At 41.0% G+C, this 25,151-nt stretch overlaps 1 protein-coding gene across 2 annotated transcripts; it reads right to left on the reverse strand.

Moving 5' to 3' along the window:
- Positions 1–3,379: 3,379 nt before the first annotated feature.
- On the reverse strand, positions 3,380–24,263 carry LOC113136741 (large neutral amino acids transporter small subunit 4-like). Of its 2 annotated transcripts, XM_026317780.2 has the most exons (14): positions 24,098–24,263; positions 21,917–22,136; positions 17,213–17,417; positions 17,051–17,106; positions 16,749–16,825; positions 9,377–9,469; positions 9,079–9,212; positions 8,474–8,691; positions 6,187–6,330; positions 5,495–5,621; positions 5,281–5,413; positions 4,895–4,968; positions 4,519–4,642; positions 4,220–4,381 (listed from the first exon to the last, which is right to left on the reverse strand). In XM_026317780.2, exons 2-14 carry the CDS (start codon positions 22,074–22,076, stop codon positions 4,220–4,222), a joined length of 1,707 nt encoding a protein of 568 aa, XP_026173565.1. In that variant the 5' UTR covers positions 22,077–22,136; positions 24,098–24,263. The 2 variants fall into 2 exon arrangements, with proteins under 2 accessions (XP_026173572.1, XP_026173565.1); XM_026317787.1 differs by lacking the exon at positions 24,098–24,263 and having other exon boundaries at positions 3,380–4,381; positions 21,917–22,076.
- Positions 24,264–25,151: the final 888 nt, after the last annotated feature.

A 25,151-nucleotide genomic window follows, 5' to 3' on the forward strand; every position in this document is an offset into this window, starting at 1 on the left:
GATTGTCTACATTTGTGTTCATCCATCCATTATCTATACCTGCTTATTCCTTACATTTGTGTCATCAAAAGCAAAATAAATTATTACAACTTAGTGAGCATTACTTGATCCATGAGGACAGTGCCAAACCTTGTGCTTCCCAGAGGGTGGAGAAGTGAGTCTTTGTGTGTGTCCACACCCCAGTGTGGTCAAATTAGTACAGGGGAGAAACTCTGGTTCATCCTGTTTATTTGTGATGGCACAAACAGTCAGGATATCCCTGTCATATAAAGTCTGAGGAAATTCTGTGCTGTTGAAGTCACCCAACAAGTTTGTCCACAAAGTCATTACATTTGCATCTTATGTATCAAGCACATCTTTTAGTGTCTAGATCACAGCTTCAGTATCACAGTGAGTGCCTGCTGCTCTATAAAAGTATTCCTTTACAGGATCATTTCAATTTGAAACAAGAGATGCAGCTATACAAATTATTTGTGTTTATTTTGCTTTTCATATTCATCTGTTTTTTTCAGTTCAAACAACACGAAATGTCAGTGAGAAGGACTAAACTGTGCTACATGGCAAAAAAAATCGAATGTAGTATACAGTATAAGATGATGAAAATACATAGTAAACATCAGAAGAAACCAGTTTAATAAAAGATAACAAAACTAAACCGGAACATGGTAGTTAGATAAAATACAAAAGGTACATGCCAGTGGAGACATCAGTGTTACAGCTAAATGCCCATTTTATGTCATCACACAGAGCTATAAAAACAGCAAATGCCAACACTAGGAGTTATCTTTACATCAATCAATAAAACAAACTACTGCAATGCAGATTTTCTATCCTAGAGTTAGATGGGGGAAAGTGACAACACTGAGAAAGACAATGTGAGTTGTTTAAGGTACAGCAGTGAAGGAAAGTGCTGATCAGTTTCTCATTTTGAAGCTAATTCACCACTCTTTCACGAAGGGTCTAATTAGTAAAATGTTACATTTGATTTTCAGTTTACAGAAACAGCCTGTAAATGAGCTAATATTACAACAATGAGTTCAGGATGAGTTTCGAGACAAATTAAAAAACTAATTTCCATCATTACCTACATTCAAAGCACTGCAGTTAACTCTTGTATCATAGTATATCTGTACCTGCCTGTAATCTTTATTTTTAATGCTAAGACACCACAAGCACACTATGATACACACTTTATAGAGTTAAATTGGTGCCACACTTACTTACATGTGTTTTATTAAAATGATAAGTATAAATGAGGTTCCACGAAGTGACAGCAAAAATTGTAAGCTTGTCGTTTTTATGCACAGTAAATTCATGGAAATTTGTACATAATTAAATTTGTTTTATGTACAAATCCACGCTGTTCTATCTTGCAAGTACCAAACCTGCGTTTAGACATGACACTACAACCACACAGATGTTGTGTTGTTGGAACACAGCAATTGTGTCCTTTTCAAAAGGTCTATATCCATAACAGTTCAAAAATGATTGCTTTTACCATCTGGGTTTGGATCTATAATGTTCAAATAAAGTCTGACAAAGGAAAGACATATCAAGATCTGGATAAGTGGCGGAAATACAACATTTTGGACATAGATTGTGATCAGGACCCAGCATATAGTGCTGACATTATGTAGGGATTTATAATTTTTCTCTGCATGATTTTATTTTTCTATGCATCTGTCTACCAGGTGTGCATTAGACAATATTCGATGCATAGAAAAATATGAATCCTAATTTAGTTTTATATGCAAACATCTTTAATTATAGGCACAATTTTTCCACTTTATGAAAGTCTCTTCACATTCGTCATACAACAAAACACAGTGAAATCATTTTTGCGCCAATTTTATTCCATACAATTCTCTATGGTTCTTTAAAAATAACAAAGCCATACTCTTTTGTAAGGATGAACGTCTAAAGTTGGTTTATGCACGCTGAAAAAAGTTTTTGGACTGAGAGACAAGACTCTTGCCACACTGTCCATGCACTCGAGGTGAGCATGTGAAGAAATAGTTGTTTTCTGTGATTATAAAAAAATAACAGCATCTTTCTGTTAACATGTTCTGAATTACAAAACCCTGTCTGAAGCTCTAAGTATACATTCTTTGCATCACACACCACTAGTGTGCAGCCATGCACTGTGTGTAAGATACAGTGGGGGCAGGCCATTCAGAAATACACATCGGAGGTCCATTTTTAAGGTCTAAAGTGCATCATGTGCCATTCGTTTCTATTAGTCATTCGTTGGGAGCATCTGATGGCAACAGAGCCTTGTCTCTCAGCTCATCGGCAAACATTTCAAAACGTGTTTTAGAATAGATGGGTGGATGGAAGCAAAGGATGAATAAATGGAGGGAGAGAGGGGCTGAGTGCACAACATCCTGTCTGGATCAACGTCTCCTACCATCTGCACAAACAGAGAGGCAGTCTGAGCACCATGGCTGTCTTTAAAAGTACCTCTGTGAGCTACTGCCAGGCAGAAAATATCTAAGGAGATTCACCCTATGGTATTTGAAGACAGCAGACTGAATCAAAGAGCAATTATTATCTCCCTGTGTCATTCTCTACGTGCTCCATGTTTCTGTTCTGTTTCAAAGACAAAGACTCTGTTGTCTGTGTTCAGTCTCTTTATGCTCAGCCTTTCTCAGATGCTGGAGGAATGTGTCTCTATCAGTCTGCTGCCTTCAAGCTAATCTCCCTTTATATCTGTAAGAGATTAATTCAAGTTTCCCAGAGCTGATGCTGTGGTTGCACCTGCTTGGTTCTTTGGAAATCTACAAAAGAAGTAAGTGTTAGTAATTTAATGGCAATTTGTTGCTTTTGTGGTAAAATTACTTCAACTGCTCTTTAAAGCAAAAGGCAAAAAACACATTTCTGTAAATTCAATTAGCACCTTTGGAGATTTAGCAATACAGTCGGTGAAATTACAGATTTTCCTGTCATTGTGTGATTGTGTGGACAGGTTGCTCAGCACCTCACAGAAGCACTTATTGCTACAACGAATCGAGACTCCAAATTCATGTGTGGAGCAAGTAGAAAAATGTAGGGATCCAGCCTTTAAACAAACACACTATATCTAAATCTGCTTGTCCCGTCTGCCTACTCTAAACACATTTACTCATCTATATCTTCAGATCATGTACAGGGAACAAAGTTTTAACAACACGTTTGTGATCATATTGCAAGTAAAAACATTTGAGAAAATGGTTACATATTCAAAACACACATTAGGAATTCATGACAGAAAACAAACAAAAACAAACCGACATGGTAAACTAAGTGTCTTTCCACGCTAATAATGGAAAGAGTAATACAGGACCAGCACTGTCTCTGGCATCATGCAGTGGCGTTCATCCAAACTAGTTTTTCATGCTGCATTATGTAACACACATGCAGAGATGCTGAGGTTTCTTGACTAACTCATCTGTCTGCTGGGTGCTGACTAAAAAGCCATCATATTGTGTGTTTCAATCTGAACTGCTACTGATGCTGCTGACTGTAGGTCTCATTCAGTTAGTGCCCTCAAGCACAAGAGGATGAGACATCAGGACCAAAAGGTGCCACTGCTGTGTCTGTGTGTTTTTGTCTCCCAAGGGATGTTTAAGTCCTCACAGACAGAACAGGCATCCAGCACCCTCATTAAATACCGGCTTGTGTTGTCTGAGAGAGACAAGAGTTTAGAAAGCAAAGGTTGTCACGGTTACTGGAGTCCACCATGTTTAGCCATTTTTTGTGAGGTGATTTAAAGCACAATAGTGTCACTGAGAAATTGGTTCCTTCAAAATCTCCTCACTGTGGCTTTCTGTTGGCTGGCATCTTCTTCTTTATTTAGGATTTTTAAGTAGAACTGGCAGAAATTGAACCAGTCGATGAAGGTGTGTGTTAGGTTTCTCACAGTGTACACTGAACAAATGAAGGGGCGAGGGGCAGTAAACAGGGGTTGTCACAGTGGTTTGCAGTCATGTTTGACCAAATATGATGGGCAGTAAAATAGTGAGTGTGAAAATGTGTGTGTACAGAATCTATGAGACATCAGACAAACTGAGAGATGTGGGAGGAAGAGTGGATGTAGTTATCACACATACTATACAAGCAAGTGAACTCCACCACTCTGCCCTCCCTCTCTTCTTCTGTCTGTCCTTTCTCTTCTCTCGCAGTGTAGCTCGTCCTCTCCGGTTTTTAAGAACTCGTCTTCCTCTCTGTTCTTCCTCCGGGTTTATACGAAGGCCTCAGGCTGGCTGCCGTTGTTCATTTTAACATAGATCTTTGGATCCTCATCGCGCTCGTCTTGAAGGCGCTGAAGGTGACGGCTGTGCAACAGCAGGTAGGCAGGGAGGCAGAATCCCAGCATGCTCAGTGCTAACAGGCCCACATTCACCTGAAGACAATACGAGGCTCAGTGCAATATACTGATATGGATCAATGACTAAAATCACATCTAATTTTCAGAGGTCTAAATATTTCCCATTACTCTTGCTCTCATTTGCTAATGTCTATTTATCTGTTTCATCTTACCCAGAGAGGGTCTCCGTCCAGGGGCCCCACCATGGCCATGAACAGAGGCTGCTGCAGCAGGGCAAACAGCGCACTGATCAGAGACTGCATACCTGTCAGGCTGCCAAATTGAGAGGATGGGTAACTGCAAAGGACAAACAACATGTTTTAGTAATTAGAAACTTAAAAAGCAGTTGTCAACACTAACCTGAACCTCAACTATATTTCACTGCCATGAACATGATTCTAAACTCTAAAGGGAGGTAAAGGTTTGATTAAACATATGCATGTTGCAAATTTGATGAAACAGTCCCCAGGCCAGTATATAGTATATTATATGGTACTATAGTTTTATATGGTATCAGTGTGTATGTTTATGACCATGTGAGACACTTACACAGCAGCATAGAGGCCTCCGACTGCAGAGTGGATGAAGCCTCTGACAATTGTGTGCAAGATAAAGGACAGAATCTGAAGAGGAGGAGAAAAAAAACATTCTCCATTAAATCGACGATCAGCTGACAGTGACAAATGATATTCATCTTTGATAGATGAGAATCAGAATGAGTAAATAACATGCAACGACTTGTTTGTCCAGTAGGTGTCACTAAAGGAGCAGGAGCAGACTACTGTGTGACTCTCTCATAACACCATGTTATGTATATTTCAGTCTCTCCCTCTAGGGGAGGAGGTAAGAGCAGCACGTGCTGGGACATGCATGTCCCCAAAAAGCTTCAGATAAATAAAATACTTCTCTCTCGGCTGGTGTGTGACTTTATGTACCTGAAGGTGCAGGTTAGGGATGATGCAGGTAACTCCAAAGCCAACCAGGAGAAGGTTAGTGAAGATGAAAGCTCTGGTGGCATTGATGATCTTCTGGATCTGTTTGGTGCGGCGACGGGGCTGGCCAGGTTCCCTAATGGAACAGATATGTTAGATGAATAACAAATGATATGTGTGATTACATAAATGTGTGTATTTACATGTGCAACCTCACCTCTTGGCACTCTTGTCATTATCGTCTTCACAGTCTTTGAGCCTCCAGTCCATGACTTGGCCAATCACAGGAGAGGTGACCAAACACAAAAGTTGGAGCACGCCAAAGATGGAGCTGTAGACACTCACTGAGGGACAGATGAGAATACAGTTATTATTATGTTCTAATGTTTTTTGTCTTAACGTAAACTAAATGTTATGAATAGCTTTTAGATGAGGGAGATAGAGGGAGTTACACAAGTAAACACACTGGGCACTGACAGGACAACAATTTTGGGAATGTGACTTGTGATTTTCTTTTAACTCAAATTTCATGCTCTCACAAGACAGAAAAAGTACACACACATCTGAGGAGAGAAGGAGAGGAAAGTCTTCTGTTAGGGACCTCACAATGGTGCTCGTGGCCTGAGGACTCTTACCTACTTGCATCCTCTCCACTGCAACAGCAGCAGGAAGCCAGCATGACAGGAAAAGAGCAAGAGCAAGAAAGACAAACGGAAAAGGAAAGACGGAGCTGAGTTAACAACAAGCAACGAGGCAGATTAGCTGAGCAGAAAGCAGCTATAGATGACTGTTAGGTGTCGGGGAGCAGAAAAACTGAGTCTGAGTCTGTGGTGAGATGGTAAAGATTTACAGAACAACATCTGTGTTTTAAATGATAGTTTAATCCACTTTAGGCTTACAGAAACATACCTGTACTGAGGTCTCCCTCTGTTAGGGACTCCAGGATGGTATTCATGGCTCCCATGTAGAAAATGAGGCGCAGCTGGGTCACACACATCGTGATAAGGCTCAGCAAGAAGATGGAACTGAAGATACTTTTAATGAAGGACTGATCTGAAGAGGAAATGAAGAGAGAAAAGGTCATTGGAGTCAGGGCTCGCCACATCAGTTTGCTGACATACCAGAAAGCGAGTGACTTATTATGAGATATCAGAAATACTGGGCATGACAGATTTTGTGACAATTAATCCTGTAATGTTTTTTATGGAATATAGTGATTGATCATTTGAAAGTAGTAAAGTTTCTCAAAGGCTCCCAAAGAGGACCATATGTGACATCAGCACTCCATATGTTATATAGTGATACAGTTATATAGTGTTCCCAATGCAGATTTTAGGGGAAAATAATCCAAGTTTTTACCTGTTATCAGGTTATACAGTTAAAAAAATCACACTTTGCACGTGTTGGAGTTAAAACATTTTCCATCAAAGACGGATTCTGACAGTATAACACCTGGTTTTGCATTTCAACACACAAACTAAAACATCTACTTTCAGCCTCCAGTTTGTACATTACAGACAGCTACAAGGTCATACATGCTTCTAATCCCACATGAGGTTTTCTGCTTCCTTACACTTGCTGAACTACACTGATGTGCCTCCTCCCCAGGGTAAATCTGCAGTTAAAGTGGATCTAAATATTCCCAGAGGCTCTGGGTAGCCACGGTAATACATCTAACCCTGCAGGAGAAGATACAGTAAGTGGGTATGTGTGGTTCAGGATAAGCTGATCATTAACCAAAGTTGTTAATATAAATGAAAAATAGATACAGCTGCCCATATGGTGTAGAACTGGACAAACCAATTAATGGGAGGTACAGACAGGGCAGATGGCTTTATTACCCAGGGCCTCAGATATTCATCCAAGGCTCAATTAAGGCAAATGTTTGGTGATTGGTCATGTTTAGAAAGTAGTATAAAGTTTTGTAAGCACTTTTACACACATGGTTTGATAATTAGCTACTAGACTCACAGCATGATAGAAGAAAGAAAATGTTTATTTTTCCACATTAAAATACTACAGACACAGAGTCAGTAGCTCTGTGAGGCTACACTTACAGCATGCTGTCTAACTGTTAACAAGCTTACAGCATGAGCATAATGATTTTTGCCAGGTATGAACTTAGCATGTCAGCATGGGTTAGCACATCAGATGAAGATTCAAGAATCTCGCACCTTTTTAGCCAAACTGCTAGCTCAAATGAGCGGGAAAAAGTTTGTGTGTGAGGGAATAACGTGGGCTTCTTTAAAGCTACATGTCCAGCTGTTATAAAACCAAAAAATGAGCTTCAATCCAAACACAGAAACACACACACACACACTTGGACTGGCTGATTCTTCAACCCACAACAATGGTTCTCTGGGGCAGACTGCCAGTGAGCCTGCTGAGAGGCTTTTTTAAGAACAGGGTCCGAACCGATTCCACGGTTCGTTTGGTACCAAAGAGACAGCAAGGGGAGAGACCATACCACCCCCACTGTGAGTCCCTGACCCAGGCGTAAGAGCCCAGAGGGACTGAGGACGCCTGGGGGTGTAGGGGTAACAGAGGTTAGCTTAATGTGGATGTAGGGTAGAGGTAAAGGGGCAGTTTGCCAGTACCATAGGAATGAAATGGGTGCTTATGACTAATTGCTTTGTACAGATGTGAGTCAAGACCTGAGGATTTAGTTTTAGAATAGTTTAATGACTTGGTTCTCTAGACTTTATAAATGTATCACTATTCCTCTCCAGTGGGATGGACCTTGGTCTGGAAATTCATTGTCCATCTTGGAGCTTTTAAATGAATCTGGCTCACAGAGCAACTCCCCTGCTCAGTTCATTCCAGCAGACTGGCTTTCAACGTGTTCAAATGAATATTCATAGTTTGGCAAAGGGGACATAGTAAATAGTATGACTGCCTTGGCTCAAGATTGAATCATTTCAGCTCGAGCATTTCTGTTGACTCTTTTGTGTTTGTGAATACCTCTGCACCATTTGGATTTCTTTTCTCTAACAGACTCAGAGAAAGCAGTGGCATCTGTCAGCAGCATGTTTGGGATTCCAGTTTTAAAGATCAGATGGCAATAAAAGCCATTGAGTAAAAGCTGTGAATGGGTTTGCATGGACAGAATGCAACACAAAAAAAATCATTCAAGCAACACAGATTTGCTTGAACTTTAAATCACTTTACTATAGATTTTTATCATTACAGAACTTACTCTCCTCCTCGGCCTTGCACTTCACCTCCAGGTCGACGGTGGACAGGCACAGCTTGTTGCCATCTTGTGTGGCCAGGTCTTTGGGCAGCTGCTGCTGCTGCTGCTGCTTGATGGCGTTGCCGACACTGAGACGGCGCCCCACATTGGTCACCTGCTGGTAAAACTGCTTCCCTGTAATCTTGTGGTCAAAGCCCAGCCAGCTGAACTTGATCTTCACCCTGAGATAAAGGTGGAAGGAGATGACAAATTTAAAGGTGATAGCTCAGAAAAAGTAAAAAAAAAAAAATGTCTTAATTGAATAGAGGAACAGGAATATATAAGGGAAGGAAAAAATCATCAGTGAACAGAGGAGAATAGGCAGGAGAAAACACAGAATCCAGGTGAATGAGAGCAGAGCTAGCTGATTATCTGGTTTTATGGCCTTTCCTGTCTTTAGGACTTGGCCTTTACTGCATTACACTGGGATTTACTGTGTATGAGTGTGTGACCATGTAAGTCTATGCAATGTTGTACATGTGTATATGGTAATGCAGTGATCTCTGCAGGCTGTCTGTGGTGTGCTGTCTTTTGTGTGTGAGCCAGAGCGAATGTGTGTGGTATCCTACGTGAAATCCATGTCCTCTGGGCCAGGGAAGGGTTCCAGGGGCCAGTTGATGAAGCAGTTGAGGAAAAGGAGGCAAGCACAGCCAGCCCAAACCAGCAGGATGGAGATGAAGGTGGCACCCAGATCATAGATCACCTACATCATAAGGGAGAATCAGTAACACATTCTGTGATAGCAGCATTATTCTTACTGATTTAATAGTCAAGGATCACTTCTGAGGAGGAATCCTTCTGTGATGAATGTGGGCAGAGGAATGGATATTTTGGGGTAAATCAAGAATTGAGCGATGTAAATGATACCTTGATGCCAGGGAAGGTGACAGCAGAGGAGGCGTAAGATCCAATCATTAGGGCGATGAAGGTTGACCTCAGGTCTCCAAACATGTTGGGGAGCTATTGCACAAGCAGGAGAAGATTAATAAGTTTAATTCAAAACACAGATGACAGTCTCACTCTTATCCATCATTTGACATATGATCACAGTGCTGTGAAACACTTAGCCTCAGGTATGAAGTGGAAAAATCAATTACCTATTTGCTAACACAACATGCAGAAGCACAGGCTGGTATTCAGTTTCACTGTGGAAGTAGAGAAAAAAAATCCTCCTGAAGTGTATCTCCCCACTGCATGAGTGGGCACTGCACACTGCACTGCAGCACTGACAGGCAACAGATCCTACTGACTTAAAGCAAAACCTTAACTTTGATTTGAGTAAATAAGAATAAACACTTTTGTGCTCAGTTCAATAAACTCACTTGACCAGTCATGTTGGCTTCATTTCAGCAAACTTTAGATGGTATTAATTGACCTGTGAGTGAAAGCTTCATAATTATATCTCTAATTAACTTTCTCCCTATATAATCCATTAAAACCTACATAAAAGTACTCAGTGTGAACAAATGTAACATTTCACACATCTAGATAAACACTTTACCCAAGTGCCCTAGATTACTGGCTACTGATAGTTTTGTCACCACAAAGTACAAACTGTGCTACCAGCAGCAGGGAGTTTCTCTCACTGTTTGTTCTGCATCATTTGTCTGAAAAGCCAGTGTCGTCTTGCATAATGACACTCAACCTTCAACTTGAGACAGATTACATACTGTTCTTAACCAGGTAATTTCAAACTGTAAACAGTCTTTAAAAGCGAAGAGTAAACATGTGGCTTAGAGATTTGTCATCTCTTTGACTGTGATGTTTAATTTATGCCATCTTCACAATATGTTATACTCTGAGTCACCAGCAGTGAGTGAAGTGGTTCCCTAGTGAAAGAGTGAGGGCAGGGAGTTCAAAATAAGGAAGTCACATTTTTATGGGTCATGCATTGCAAAACTGCACTCAGAATTCCCTCCAGTTCCTCTCTCATTGTCATCATCTGGCCTCCACCCAGCTGTTGTGGTAACTGCAGGGGTGCAGCTTGTTAGGCAGCTGCTTGAACCCCCTCACCTTACACAGACATCACCCCTCAGAATAATTGGACCATAGGTGAGCTACAAAATCACTACACACTGGCAAACAACAAGGGGGCAAATTCTTCTGCTTCAGTGTCTCTGGAAAAAAATTATTAGTTATTTGTTATGACACCATACAGGGAGGAGACTGACTGAAAACATGGAAGGTACAATGAGTGCCTTTTAGCCCAGTTAGAGGAAACACAAACGACCAGCTCAGCTTGTGTCTAGCTCAGAAAACATGATGTGGTCATGATAAATCAAGGCCAACTCATATCTCTGCAGAGTCAACAGGCTCAGATTTCCCCACTTCTTTATCCTTTCGCCTGTGACGACAGGCCATTTTTTAAATGTCCAGTCTTTTCCAAGAGCTCTATTAATAGCATGGTAAACTGTGGGGTAAGGAACTGTGTGCAATTTTTTTAGGAGGCAGAGGGGCTCAGAAAAGTTTGAAAATATTGCAAATTTCTTTTTTGACAGCAAAGTTTATTCCAGAGAACATGGGATATTATTTTTATTATTCTATGCATTTTTTTTCTAGTCAAAACTTGCTGCCTAAAATATTTCAACAAAGCAAAACAAACTGGTGGGTCTGAGAATTGGTCAAAGATGTTAACTGCTAAAATGCTAACATGCTAATAACACGCCAATGACATTTTACACACACTTGTCAGACGTAGTCTTTAGCATCAACTGACTTTACCACTGATTTAAATGTATCATTTAAATATATGTTTCAGATAAATCACAAAACTCTTTTTTTAATTTAATGATTCGTAACCAGCATTTTTTTTATTTTCACATTTAATCCGAGAATAGAGTTTAAAAGAAAATGTTTAGCAGAGAAGATTGCATGTTTACATAAGGTTAAACTCCTATCACCACTACAGTAATGCTTGTACAGCCCCCAAGTCACAAGATCAGTGACCCATCTAAATTCCAATATTCAGTACAGACCCAAAATAATAAAGCCATATCCAGTGTTGATATGTCTGTCCCTAACTTCTCGAGCATTCACCTCCATAGTGTCTCTCCAACGAATACACCTGGATTTATTTATTCACTCTGGAACCCAGTTTTTTGGAAAAAGCATTGCTGCCACAGGCAAAACCTTCAGCAGTCACATGTGAGTGGGCGAAAATAACAATTCAGCGAACAGTGCAGCCCCAGAAGGAAATCTACAAACCATCTGTGTGTGCAGCAGCCTTTCCAAACCACATTAAAAACTACGTCTGGTCCTTGTGATTCTGTTGAGCACCAGCCTAATAAAACACTTCCTTCACAGAGAGTTTCTCTGGGTTAGTAGGTCTGAGTCACAATCAACTGCTAAAACTACTGTTTCCTAAAAACATTATACAAACCAGTTTGGTCTAGTAATGATTAAAGAAGTAGGGATTAACGGGTTCAGACGTGTTGATGGGAGAAGCAAATATTGTTTTTATAGCTGGAGTCAATAACACATCAGTCAAGCAGACAGGTGAGTTTGTGACTGATGTTATTTTGGGCCAATAAAAATCTGCCAGCTCTAATATAAATACATTTTCCATCACATTTGTGAATGCCTTTAATAATTTATTTAATCAATGCCCGAATTTATCCATATACACAAGACTCTTCCATATTAACTTTCTTAGTTTATATCTGCCTAGATTAGTTTTAACATGCCTAACTTGGACAAATGAAAAGAACTGATTTCATAATAGTGCTATGGGGAGATACTGTAGTGTTTAAAATTCTAAATTAAGGTTTCACAAGGTTTTCCAGCAGAAATCAGCTGTATGATTTATCAAATCACTATAGTGATGTATACAGCGTGTGGTTCCATTGTTCCTAATCAGAGATATTCTCAGTATTTCTTCTGAAAGTCTCAACTCATTTCCTCCCTACCATTTTCTGTCTCATTAAACAGATGCTTTACTAATCTCCTAACTTCTCCTCTAGTCTACAATAACATAAATTTGATCACAAACATGAACATCGGTTCATTTACCTCCACTGCAGAAGGAAAAGACAGAATGCACTCTGTCTAGATACGTCTCTAAATTATAATGCCTACTATCTACTTTGTTGTTCCTTTCCTGAATAGTGCTTTTGTTAGCTCTGTAGTCACAGTGTGTCCATGGAGAGAGTGGAAGGGTACACAGACAGATGGGCTTAGTGTTTGTATAGCCACTAAAGGTCTATTTTAGCTTAAGAGCAGCCACCTAGAGACATGAGATCAGGGTTCAGCTGGTGCAGGTGCACTTTTATTTTGTTTTGGGGGGTGCTGGCATTTGTTTAATATATTCACATAAGAAATAATCACAAAGTCTGAGAAACAAAGATGCTCCAAAGGAGAACACTATCTATCTATGAATAGATCTGTTTATTTCAGGGTATTGTTAGAACAGTATGGAAGTTACTGTTTAATAACAGCACCACTGTTTGTCAGGACTAAGCTTGATTAGACTAAGTTTCTCTAAGGTGCTTATTGTCTTCTTGCTATTGGTTATAGTCATCTTTGAAAAATGTTCATTTCTGATTTATCATAAGTTACTTATAAACACTTGAACAACTCTAAGGCCACTGCCAAAATGTTCTGCTTTATATAATGTCCCTGGACGTGCCAGTAAAAGAAGAGCTTTTGAAAGGGCTTTACAAAGATCAGCAACGCAGTAATGGAGAATAAATAAATTCATTTAATCTGCCCTAATAATAATCATGCTAACAGGTAAATGTTAGCAAACCAACACTAACAGTTTGGTTGTTATAGTTTTATAGCTACCATGGAGTTCATAGCTGGATTTCAGTATGTTAGCATCATCATTATGAGCAAGTTAGCATGATGGTATTAGCATTTAGTTAAATACAGATTCACTGAGCTGAGAGCATGACTAGATTCTTGTTATCAGTCTAAAACTTATATTCATTGATGTTTACTCCCTCATTGCTTGTTGAAACCTATAATTTGAACCTGAAATTGTCAGTGGCAGCAAAGGAAGTGAATGCTGTGTCCATTGTGTGCCATGTGTCCCACTTTTTTATAAGAAGCATTTTTGTTTCTTGACATTTTCGCAGGACTGATGTCTTGTCTCCAGTCTGGGTCTGTTTTGTTTTAACTCTTTCCTTGTCGTTGGCGACTTGTTCTGAACGTTATAAGATGCAAATATAATGTGTTCAATATCTATCACAGGCTGATAAGTCCAGAATCACATGGTTCAGATGTTTCGGCTGTCCTTCACATCAGTAAGTCACATGAGTAAGTCACTCTGGATGACTTAGACAGAGTTTGTGCTGAGTGACGTAAATGAAAATGGGAAAGACAGAAGGTGAGGTGACGAAGGCGTATGGAGTGAGAAAACATGCTGAGCCTAAAATTCAGTGTGGCGAGGGACTGGTCAGAGCTGTTTGAGAGGAAAGAACAGAGAAATGAAATAAGGAAGAGGGTTTGCTGCAGCAAGTGGAAACTTCAGCTGCCTGCTCCTGGATCATTGCGAACCAGCTCTGACCGGTCTTGCCCTGACGCACAGGATAAAACTCTATCCATTATAAAAAGCAGCCAAGTAAGCTTGGAAAACACCAGCTGACAAACACCAGCTGATAAACACCAGACTGCATTCTTCCATCTACCTGATCTCATGTTTTCCTCTTACTATAAGTCTCATATTTTTAAGGCTAAGTTGGACTGAAGCCATGTCCTTCAACACTTTAAACTCCCCGGGACCTTAAAATAAAAAAGCACGAGTATTTCCAGCAGAAATATGTTCTTGGGAGGGTGGAGATGTCTCTGAATGAGTGTTCAGACCCCTCTGTCTCTGGAAGGGATTTACAGTCATTCCAGCTGCACAGAAAACCCTAAAAATTAGACCAGGAAACCATGTGAAATAGCCTGCTGCCAGATTCACACCACTGCACAAAGCCACATCATCATGAGCCAGATATTGACTGCTGCTCTGTCTGGCTTCCAAATTCAAATTGCTGCAATTCTTGACCTCCACTATTCATTCATCTTTTTGCCTCACGTGTCCCTTCGGATCCTTTATTTCATGTACTCACAGGCATTAAACAGAGCATATATTGTACTTTCTCCCCCTGACATGGTCATTCACAGAGTGGTAAAATAGTCCTCTTGCTTTCATCTCTTCACAGGGTACAATAAATTGCTGTGTGTATGTCATACATTTTCTACTTATAAGAAATCACTCCTCATTTTCTGCTTCAGCCCCACTGTGAAATTAAAGCTTATTCATCAGGGAGAGAGTGTTTAAAACATTTACATTTCTCAACTAAAGACCATATGAATGGCCAATTTTAGGAAGTTTCATTCTGGGAATCCGTTAGTCAGTCATCTAACAGGTTCCCCATGGTCCAGAGAGATAAAAGCACATATACATTAGAAGACACAGGACAGAAACAGAATTAAAGCAGTGAGAAGAGCTTCAAACTAGGCCAGAGACCAAACACAGGAAGCAAAAAGGCTTCAACACGTGCCATGAATGAGACAAAGAACAAGAGGAGGGGCGTCACATGCCTGTGGGCGTGGATATACAGAATATACAGAATATACAGAATATATGTGAGTTCAGAGGTTGTGTGTTTTAAAACATTTCATAAGAAAAAGGAGACGATATCTGTTCATAAGCACAGAATGGGAGGGATGAAGAGTAGAAGGAATCAACTATGCCTCCCTCCTCATCCTCAGCCTCACTACCTTTCTATCGTGTGTGCTCAGTGCGTCCACCGGAGACAAGGGGGAAGTGAAGCAAAGAAAGACAAAGAGAAGAAATTAGGGAAGCAGACAAACAGTCCAGTTTAGTCCTGAAGTTTATGAAGGACATCTCGGGTATAGGTCACCTAAGCCTGAGGAGTCTGAATGTTTAATGATGCCACAAACCCCTGAGAAATAAAAGTTACATGTTTCTTAAGATTTTTCTTAAAATAGTTATTTCCACAGTAACAACATTTGACCCAGGGTTTCAGTAAAGTCCAGGAAAAGGGAAAAGCCAGAGCTTACACACACACACACACACACACACACACACACATCAAAACAATTTGTATCTGCAATTTAAACAAAACATTTGTTGATGCCTGCAGGGAGCTGTACCACAGCTGACTGTAGTAAAGAGGTGCTCCACAGATAAAACAACACACACACTGCTGATATACTGTAGCATACTGTACCCATGACAGTTGTAAGAGCAGATGAAACTTGAGAAGACAAAAACAACCAGGCTGAGACTAAAGACTGGAAGGGTAGACAGAGGGGTGGGTGAAAACCAGCTGAGCAACTTCTCTGTGTGTGTGTGGGTCCCAGTAGGCGCCCTGAATGGGTAACATTGAAGCAAGGCTGGGCAGAAACACACACACAAACACACTCTCATTTCCCCTGTCGCACGTTTCCTGTTTGTGTCCTTGGTGATCTGTGCGTTCTCTGATACAGCAACACACACACTGCTCAGGTACAAGTCTACCATGTGGTTATCAAAGTAACACAAGTTTTAACACAATAAATCGTCAAACGCCCATAATGTACTTGTACATTCAGTAAACACTCTATTGTGCCGTCAAGCGCAATTGCACATCTGCAGATTTGCAATGTCACACACACACACACACACACGCGCGCACACACACACACACTCCATGTGTCCTTGTGTGGATGAAACAGTAATGAGGAGATTTCTTTTTTTGGCTCCCAGAGCAGAGCATCAGAACAGGAGTGAATAATGCATCACTAATGCACACTCACTCTCTTTTTGTCACTCTCTCCCCATGTGTCTCTCTCTCTTTCGTGTGATGCAGCATTTTCTCTGACTAATGAGATCTTCTTGACCACTGGCTTCCCAAATCAACTCCATCCCTCCCTCTTTTCCTGTCCACATGTCGCCATTACTCACCTTCTCCCAGTAATCTCTTGTCAACTGCTCAGCCTTTCTCTTTTCTCTCTCCATCCATCTTTTGAAATGTTCCCTCTCTAATGCATCAGTCCACTTCATTCCATGTTTTCTTCACCAGTGTTTGATGCTATCACTCTCCCGCCTTTCTGCCCTTATTCCTCCCTCCTCTCCTCCTTCAGCTCTGCTTTTTCCTCATTTTTGCTCATTTCACATCTTGGTATTACGCTACACTGGTTTGCTGCTATTGACATTACATTAAAAACCAGCTGCCTCCGGATGACAGTTTCTTTTCTTTCTCAAAAGCTACTGGTCAGCAGTGTAATCTTCATAAAGATTTCTTACCGTCAGTGAGGTGAAGGTCATGCACATGCCTCCAAACCCGTTCAACGCCAATGCAAAGAAGATCAGGATGGACAGATCTGTAGAGCAGATCAGTGACACAGACAGATGAGGTTATTTTGCCATCACAAATCAAATCCCACAGATCCCATCTGATTGATCATCGCTGTGGCATCAATAAACTCTATGTGCTCTATAATATTGCTCATCCAGAAATGCAACATGATTGAAAGCAGTGTGTGAGGCAGTGCAGCAGCTGAGAGAATGTAAGACATCTGTGAGATGACATGAGCAGAGATACGTACTGTTGGGATCACTGGCTCCATAAGCCATGAGGAGGCAGGAGAAGGCAAAACAGGCACTGATAACACAGAGTAATGTGGTATAAATAAGAGAAAGGCAGTAATAACAGCAAATCATACACCAAACAGGCCTTAACTGCTCAACATGTATCATATCAGTCTCACCTGCCCAGAAGCCTCAGCTTCCGTGGCCCGTATTTGTCCATCACTATGCCCATTGGAAGAGTGATGGCAGACAGGAGGAAGGACCCCACGGTGAAGGCCAGGTTCAGCATTTCATCCTGGTCCTTGCAGATGGGCCAGCCGTTCATCTCCAGGTAATCATCCTCGGAGGATGAGGCATTGGAGATGTTCAGGCTGGAGCTGTTTTCTGTAAACAACAACACAGAGAAAAAGCCTTTAAATGTGAACTGTTCTTATCTGTGTTTCTTATTTTAAAATCTGTATCATTGCACCATCATCTGTAGCAGGTCAGTTCTCTGATGAGGTGGCAGGTTAACTACTCTTTACAAGTACAAAGGAAGGTTTTTTTTTTTCTTTTTCTGTTGCTCTCATATATTTACACATGCATGTACTGATTGTGCTGATTAGCCACTGATGTGCTACTGAAGGTCTCTCTAAATAACAAGTGGAATGCAGGAGTACTTTTGAATTGTTTTATTGCCAAATATGGTGAATCTCTGATAGCACTAACAAATGTGTTTTTGCGTATTGCTTTAATTCAACCTGTGGAGATTTATTACGCTGTCCAGAACAAGGATCATCATATTCCACGTGCAAGAAATCTTGATTGTGAAACCAAAGAGAGAGACTTGGTGAGTCACTCTAAAGGTTTCAGCATGTTCTGGAATAAACACCCTCTTGGTATTTCAAGTGATCTTGTTGCTCTTTGAGGTCAGAGCTTCTACATTTACACCTCCATCTCTGAGAAATGAGCTGCTGATCAGGAGCCTCATTAAAGGTCATGTAAGCAAACCTGGGGGTAAACAACACAATGCAGAGTAAACAGAAACCCGAAATAGTCCCATCTGAGCCCCTGCATGGTGGAGGGCAACTCTGCGACAGTCTCTCTGCTTCGTGCACATTTAGTTGTAAACACAGTCCATTGGGTTCATGTGGAGTTTATTTTTGTCTATCTGCTCTATTAGGATGTTGCCTCTGGTGATATCAACACAGACAGACAGAAGGAGGAAAACAACTGCTCACTCACCTTGACATGTTTTTGTTAAAACTAGGCAGCTACCACGTGTTTTGTGTCTGGGGGAAGGGAGGACGTTGCCGTAAATTACTTGGTCATCAGTGTGTTTTGTTCATTTCAGTCCTGGAGACAAGTTGTCAACTGCACCTAAAGTCTCTGCTGTATCTGGTAAACAAAACGGAAACTCAGCGTTCCTCCACGTTCTTCAAGTGTTATGTGATGTTCATTTCTGCCACTGTTGAGCCAGATTAAGATAAAAGGAGAAGGGAGGAGGTGTTGACGCTGGTCTCTGAGTGGAGGGGAGGGCTCTGAAGAACAACAGGAAGCTATTATGTCAACTTAAATGCACCCCTGTAAATAACACTGGCTCAAGCTCTGAGAGAATGTAACTAGGTGAAGGGTCATGTGACTCAATAAACATCTGATGACTGTAGTATTATTTTACTGTTGGTACAAAAATTCAGTGGGAATGTGTGGACACGTAAAGGAGCACGGAGACTAATATCTATAATAATCTGTGGGCTTTCATTCAAAGTAAAAATTCATTTTTACCAGCAAATGTTCACCACTTGCTCCATGAAGCTGACCTGAAATAACTACTGGTCATCCAACTATGTCTGAAAGAAGCTTGTGGGATGAAAAGTCAGACTGCTATAGAGATATGGGGGAAATAGTCCATACTTTAAAAATGTGAATGTTGAGTCTGATGAGTGTATTATGAATATTAACTATAAAGTTTGTTAATTGGCACAAAATAGATAACACATCAAGTCTGATAGGAATGGAAACATCAGTAGTCATAAATTAAAATTCAGATGTGTGGATGGTGTTAGTGTAAGTGTTAAGGGATCAACAAAGATTTCACAATTCATCCTGTAGGGACAATGAACATCTGCAACAAATGTTATGGTGGTTAAATCTGATATTTGCGTAGACTAAACCAAAATGATCAATTTGGTGGTGGCTCAAGTTGAAAATTAGATTAGAATCCATCCTCTGGCAACCATAAACCTCTGTGTAAAATTTCACACCAATCCATAGTCTCTGAGCTGCTCAGTTTGGACCGAAGTGTTCAACCACCTGACAGAAGCCCTTTGTGATCAAATCTTTCTGTTAATAGGTGGATTATGTGCTCTACCTCCCAGGCTGATATTTGAGGTGTATTGGAGCATTAAGTGCTGACTGTTGGGCTAACAGAAGCATCTGTCCCCAAGCGTCCCTGAATGCTGACTCATCAAAAGGCCTCAGTAACTATGAGTCAATATGAGGGCAGCCCTGACCACACACACAAACTCTGAAAATTTCATTTGTTCCTTGCTCTACAACCATTTGGTTTAATGATTACTAGACTCTACTAACTGCCTTATTTCCTTGACTTCATAGTTGTCCTTTTATTCACCTGCAGATAGTTGTCGGACACAGAGCTTAACCTGACTATCATTGACAGAAGACGACCCACAGAGGATGTTAGGATGAATCATGCTAGTTAGAGCCTACAGTACACAAACCATCATCCACATAACTATGGCTGCATCGATAAACTTCTCTCAGACATAGGGTCTGCTCCTCACGATTTAAAGACAGAGATATGGTGTAAAGGCGATGCGGTCAAGTGATGGTCAGAAGGCTGTATGAGTGAAACACACAAGTGGATACTCAGTAAAGTAAGAGATGAGAATCAAACAAAAAACCTGGCAAGCTACAAGCCTTTCTAACGTTCTGCTCTCCTTTTTTTCCTCTAGGAACGATCTACATACCATTAACTTAGATGAGGGAAATCTCACTCTTTCTTTTACTGTAATTGATGCATAAACATGTAAAAAGATAATGCGCAACAGAAAACCACAAGCTAAAGGCAGTGCTGAACTCATGAACAAGATTAGTTTCACTAACATGCTGATGAACACGCTCTTAAAATAGATCCACAGTGCAGAAGTAAAAATTGTGAACCTGCAAGGGGTCTGATTGCTCAGACACTGTGGATGAGTATGTGCAGAATAACATTTGCACAACATTTGATTAATGATTCACATTGCGACTCCATATGTTATGTCTTATCTGCTGTGGGTCCTATTGTAAATCATCATACACCTTCCAGTAGTGTTTTTTGCCACTTGGTGACATTTGTGCTTTGTTTCCTCAGTCCAAACACAGACTTTATGATGTGCTGCCATGGCTCTGAATGCCCTCTTGTTTCCAGACCCTTTTAACTTACTGGCATAGGTGTATGCCCAGATGTTACCAGCTGTTGAAAGGGAACACCACCGTTTTACACATCGTCTGTTTAAAAATGTGGAAATGTTACTGAATACTGCTCCAATTGTGCAAAGTCTGTTAAACTGACTCAAGTGATGTCCCCTGAGTCAGCCTTTTTTGGGCCTGAAGACATCTTTGAAAATGGCAAAGAATTTATTGGTGTGGAGTTAGAAAGAAGTGAGCTTATTGCACCCCTGTATCTGTGCTTGTCAACAGCAGCTGCTTGGCATCAACCTTATAATCCTGTAATGGTCGTGCTCTAAAATACAGCAAACTGTTTGTTACACATTCCTGACCTGATTTCAGACTTCATACAGCTACAACGAAAAAAATGCCCCAATTCGCAATTTAACACTACACAGCAGGTCAGAGAATGATGATGAGAAAGTGGAGACCTGTAGTGAACAAGCTGGAGTCAGGTCATGTGGAAGAACTGGAGTCAATGCTAAGAGATACCTAAACCCAATTCAATGATATAAACAGGCTGCCTTCAATAAAACACAAACAGATCATCAGCATTCATCAGGGTAAAGTACACATTCACTCATAGACCATGAAATAAGAATTATATATGAGCAATTAACTGCTAATAAAGACCTGTAGTAATGTGTGACACTACATGCAGCAACAATGTGATCGAAAGTATGATGTGTGAGTGAAAGTAAACAAACCACTGAAAGGTTTCATATGCACAAATTAACCCTGTAAGCTTTTCATCAGTGCTCCTTTGTAAGAAACAAAGACAGAAATACAGACAAACACAATCAGAGGATCAAAAATGCGAAGACACGAAACAGTCTGTATGAACAAATGAATGGTCTGCCACCTGGCAATGGAGACAGATTTTAATATGTTACTGTGATGTTTAACTGGCCTACATTGCTCCAGGTTACCAAAGCCTGGCTAGGGTGAACCAGAGTTGTCGTCTGATTTTGACTTTCCAAGCTGAAGCACGAACTAATAACAAGCCACTGAGGGCTTCAGTTTCCTGCATCAGCTTGGACTCCAAAATTAAAAATAAAATATGATATGAATGAGAGCTGTGAAATAAAACAAGGCTGAGACTATTTTTTAAAGTGAAACCCGAGCCTTTTGGTACTCTTATCTGTGTGTCCTCAAATTTCCATAATTACACCACACCGGCTCACCATAAAGTATCCCTGAGTGAAGCAAGACGTCTGTTGAAAGCTTTTGGTTTCTCAGCAGCTCAGAGATACTCAGGGTTTTGTCATGCAAGCTTGTCTCATTAACATCCCATACAAACAGCTGGCTAAACAATACTATTGTAAGATAAACATGAGTGGCAGTTACTGTTTCTACAGTTTAGAACATAAGGTCATTATTTGATAGCAGTGTCTATGCAGGTGTCATGTGTTAAACACGATAACGTATGTGAGGCAGTGAAGCTGACTAACCTGGTCCTTTACACAGGTAAGAGTAGAAGCCTTCAGATTTGAGCATGATGAGCAAGGATCCCCAGCCGAGCAGCACAGCAGAGAACAGCAGGTTCTCGATGACTGCCGTCACCGCCATCCACCAGCGGCGGGCGAAAGACGTGGCCAAGGTAGGAGCCATGTCAGCTGGGTTGGAGGTAGCAATGCACTAGCCTGACTTAGGTGAGTGTGGCTACAGGAGCTGAGAGAGAGATAGAGGGAATAGAAACAATTTTGTCATCAGATATGGCATCAGTTGGTAACAACAGGGAACGTCAGTAGCTCTGAGAGTGACTATAAAGAATATGATCTCTTGGTTTTCACTTATTTACTATGAGTCTGAACCACATACAAGTCTGGTCAAAAAAGCCTCCCACCAACAGCTGACTTGTTTGAGGTGTTCAAACACATCCTGTCAATATGAAACACTGCCGGCCCCTGACATATCTGACTGGCTGCATGGTGTAACAGGCCATCTCCTATTGGCTGATAGTGACATAGCTCCTGCAGCAGCCATACTGTGAGGATGATGATGCATTCAGCTCATGCATGAGGGTGGGAGGAAAGATATTTTAGAGGGGTCTTTATTACTAGAAAACTCACCTTAGAAGTTCAGAGAGTGATTTTTTAAATCATATCAAATTCATTTTCTAAATTTCAATGTCAACAACTCATAATTTGGTAATAAAGCTCTCAGATGTTACACAGTTATTTGTCTGAGTTTCCTTTATTATCTACGACATCAGCAGCAATGTTGTGTGTTGATAAAGGTACTTTGGCAAAAGAAGTCCCCACTGCACGTGAATGCAGCGCGAGCTCGAGCCGGTTCGAACCGGTGCCGCGCGAGATTCTCGTTGTGCTCCCGGGTACAGCTCAGATACTCAGATGGTGTGATGAGCATCAGACCATGATAATAATAATAATAATTACAGTTATTATAATAAGAATAATAGTCTATTCTATTAGGGTACGTGGAAACTAATGCCCAGTCACGTTTTACTGAGGCTGCACACACAAAACTTCTGTTTTTTTTTATCTGAACACAAACTTGATGTCACCCATCGCACCCAGCAATAGAAGACATGCCACCCACAGTCCGCACTTCACTCAGATTTAACGTGTTTCTGGCAGCTGGTCCGCACATCATCATACTTAGAACAATAAGACAAAGTATATTGCGGTGAATGAGGAGCAGCCATGGAACTGGTCTGAACTGGACTGAATCATCCGCACGATACCCCCCCACCCTATCTGCATCTCCACCTCCTCCCTGCAGAGTCAGGTTAGCGAGAAAAGCACACAGGTGTCCGGTTGCTGGTTTCTAAATAAAGGTCTAATATTTTATAAACACTGATAAAATTAGCAAGAATCAACTTCAAATGACAGAAAAAAATTAAGCAAAATAAATTGAATTTGAAACAGGCCGTTTCATAATATTTATTATCAGCTTTGTCCTGAATGTGTGGCACTTTTCTGAACTTTCTGCTGCTTTTAGTTTGAAGACCGTCGTTTCGTTTCCGGCGCTATGCCGACTGTATTTCTGCAACTTTGCGCACTGAGGCAAGAGGCGCTCAGCTGTTCGGTATCAACAACAGTACATGGGAAATGAATTCCTGACGCTGAAACAAAGACAGTTAAACTGACGGAGGACGGAGAACAAAAAAGGCTTCCAGACACAACAGCTGTTATTCTGCTGCCTGACAGCTGTGTCTGTGAGACCAGGAGGGGTTTCCTTCCAGAAATTAAATAACTTCCACGCAAATAAAAGGGAAACGAAAGAGGTGACGGGGAAACATCTGTAATAAACTGCTCTTCGTGTTTGACCTCATCACCTCTGTCTGATCTGTAGTGAATTCACAGGATGAAACGTCAGAGGACAGAAATGACTGAACACCAACAGACATGAAGTTGACAGTGTTACGGGCTGATGTAGTTTTAGTTCATTCTCCGCAGCCATTAAACAGAAGCAAACGCTAACGGGAAAAGGGGCTTCAAGTGAAGGAAAACGCTTTGCTGTAAAATGGTGCGTGTGGTGGGTTGTGTCACTGTGAGATGATGATGTTTTCCCTATGAATCATGTCAGAAAATGAGTCAGCCTCTCCTCCAGTGAAGTGCGGTGTGTCAGAGCGCCAGTGTGGACCATCCTCGGTGCGCACAGCCTACCTGAGCCTGTGGATTCAGGGACAATATAGCCGCTCCGTCCTTAGTTCAGTCCGCCTCTGCAGGTCCCAGAGTCCGTTGACGACCAACACACAGAGCAGCAGTAGGAAGTCACATGTAGGATGTGTCTTTGGTTTATTTGAATCAGTATTTCTCCCCGCATCCCTCATTGCTGCCGCTTTATAGCAGCTCAGGAGCCGTGCACAAACAACGCCGCGCCCTCATTGGCCAGTGGCTGAGCTAGAGACGAACAGGAGCCAATCAGACGGCTCTAATATTATGAGTTGGTGTAAAAAAAAATGTTTAGACACAAACTGAGGAGCTGATTATTACGGGACAAAGTAGCTTTGACTTGAAACAAAAACAACGTTACTAGTACGACAATACAGAGCTTTGAATTATATATCTAATACAAGACGAAATAAAACTTTGGCAGAACCCAAAAGGGGGAAAGTTAAACTTCAAGGGAGCTTTGACCTTCCGATGCTATTCAGTGTAAATGACTATCAATACACACCTAAAGTGGTTGTGATTCTTTATCACAATAACAGAATCAGTTTCAAAAGTTTCTGGGATTGTGCTTTGGAGAATATATAAACCAAAACCTCAAATCTCCCAAGGACTCTTTGTTCTGGCAGTAACTAGCAGCAATAATTTTTGTTTTCTTTATACCAAATGTTTATAGGATGTGTATAAGCCCTGTTGCCACACACAAACGCACACACACACACACACACACACACACACACACACACACACACACACAGCTATGAATCCTCTCATCAGTATGAGACTTGACTCAACTTCATACCAAACTTGTAATTCCTAGAAAGAGGAGGGTTGAGTGGTCCAGTGAAAAGGCCTGTAGAAAACAAAAAATAGTCTGCAGGAATAATTCAGGCCAAAGGCGCCACCTGCTGGCCGGAGTGACAAACTATTTAACAGTATCGAAATTAAAAGAACCCATGTTACAAAATGGACCCGTTGCCAGCATGCTAACATTTAATGTAACAGTGCAGCCGAACTGTTATTGCTGTTCATGTTTAGTGCTCTCTCC

Source organism: Mastacembelus armatus, chromosome 13 (assembly GCF_900324485.2).
Source record: "Mastacembelus armatus chromosome 13, fMasArm1.2, whole genome shotgun sequence".
NCBI lineage: Eukaryota > Metazoa > Chordata > Actinopteri > Synbranchiformes > Mastacembelidae > Mastacembelus > Mastacembelus armatus.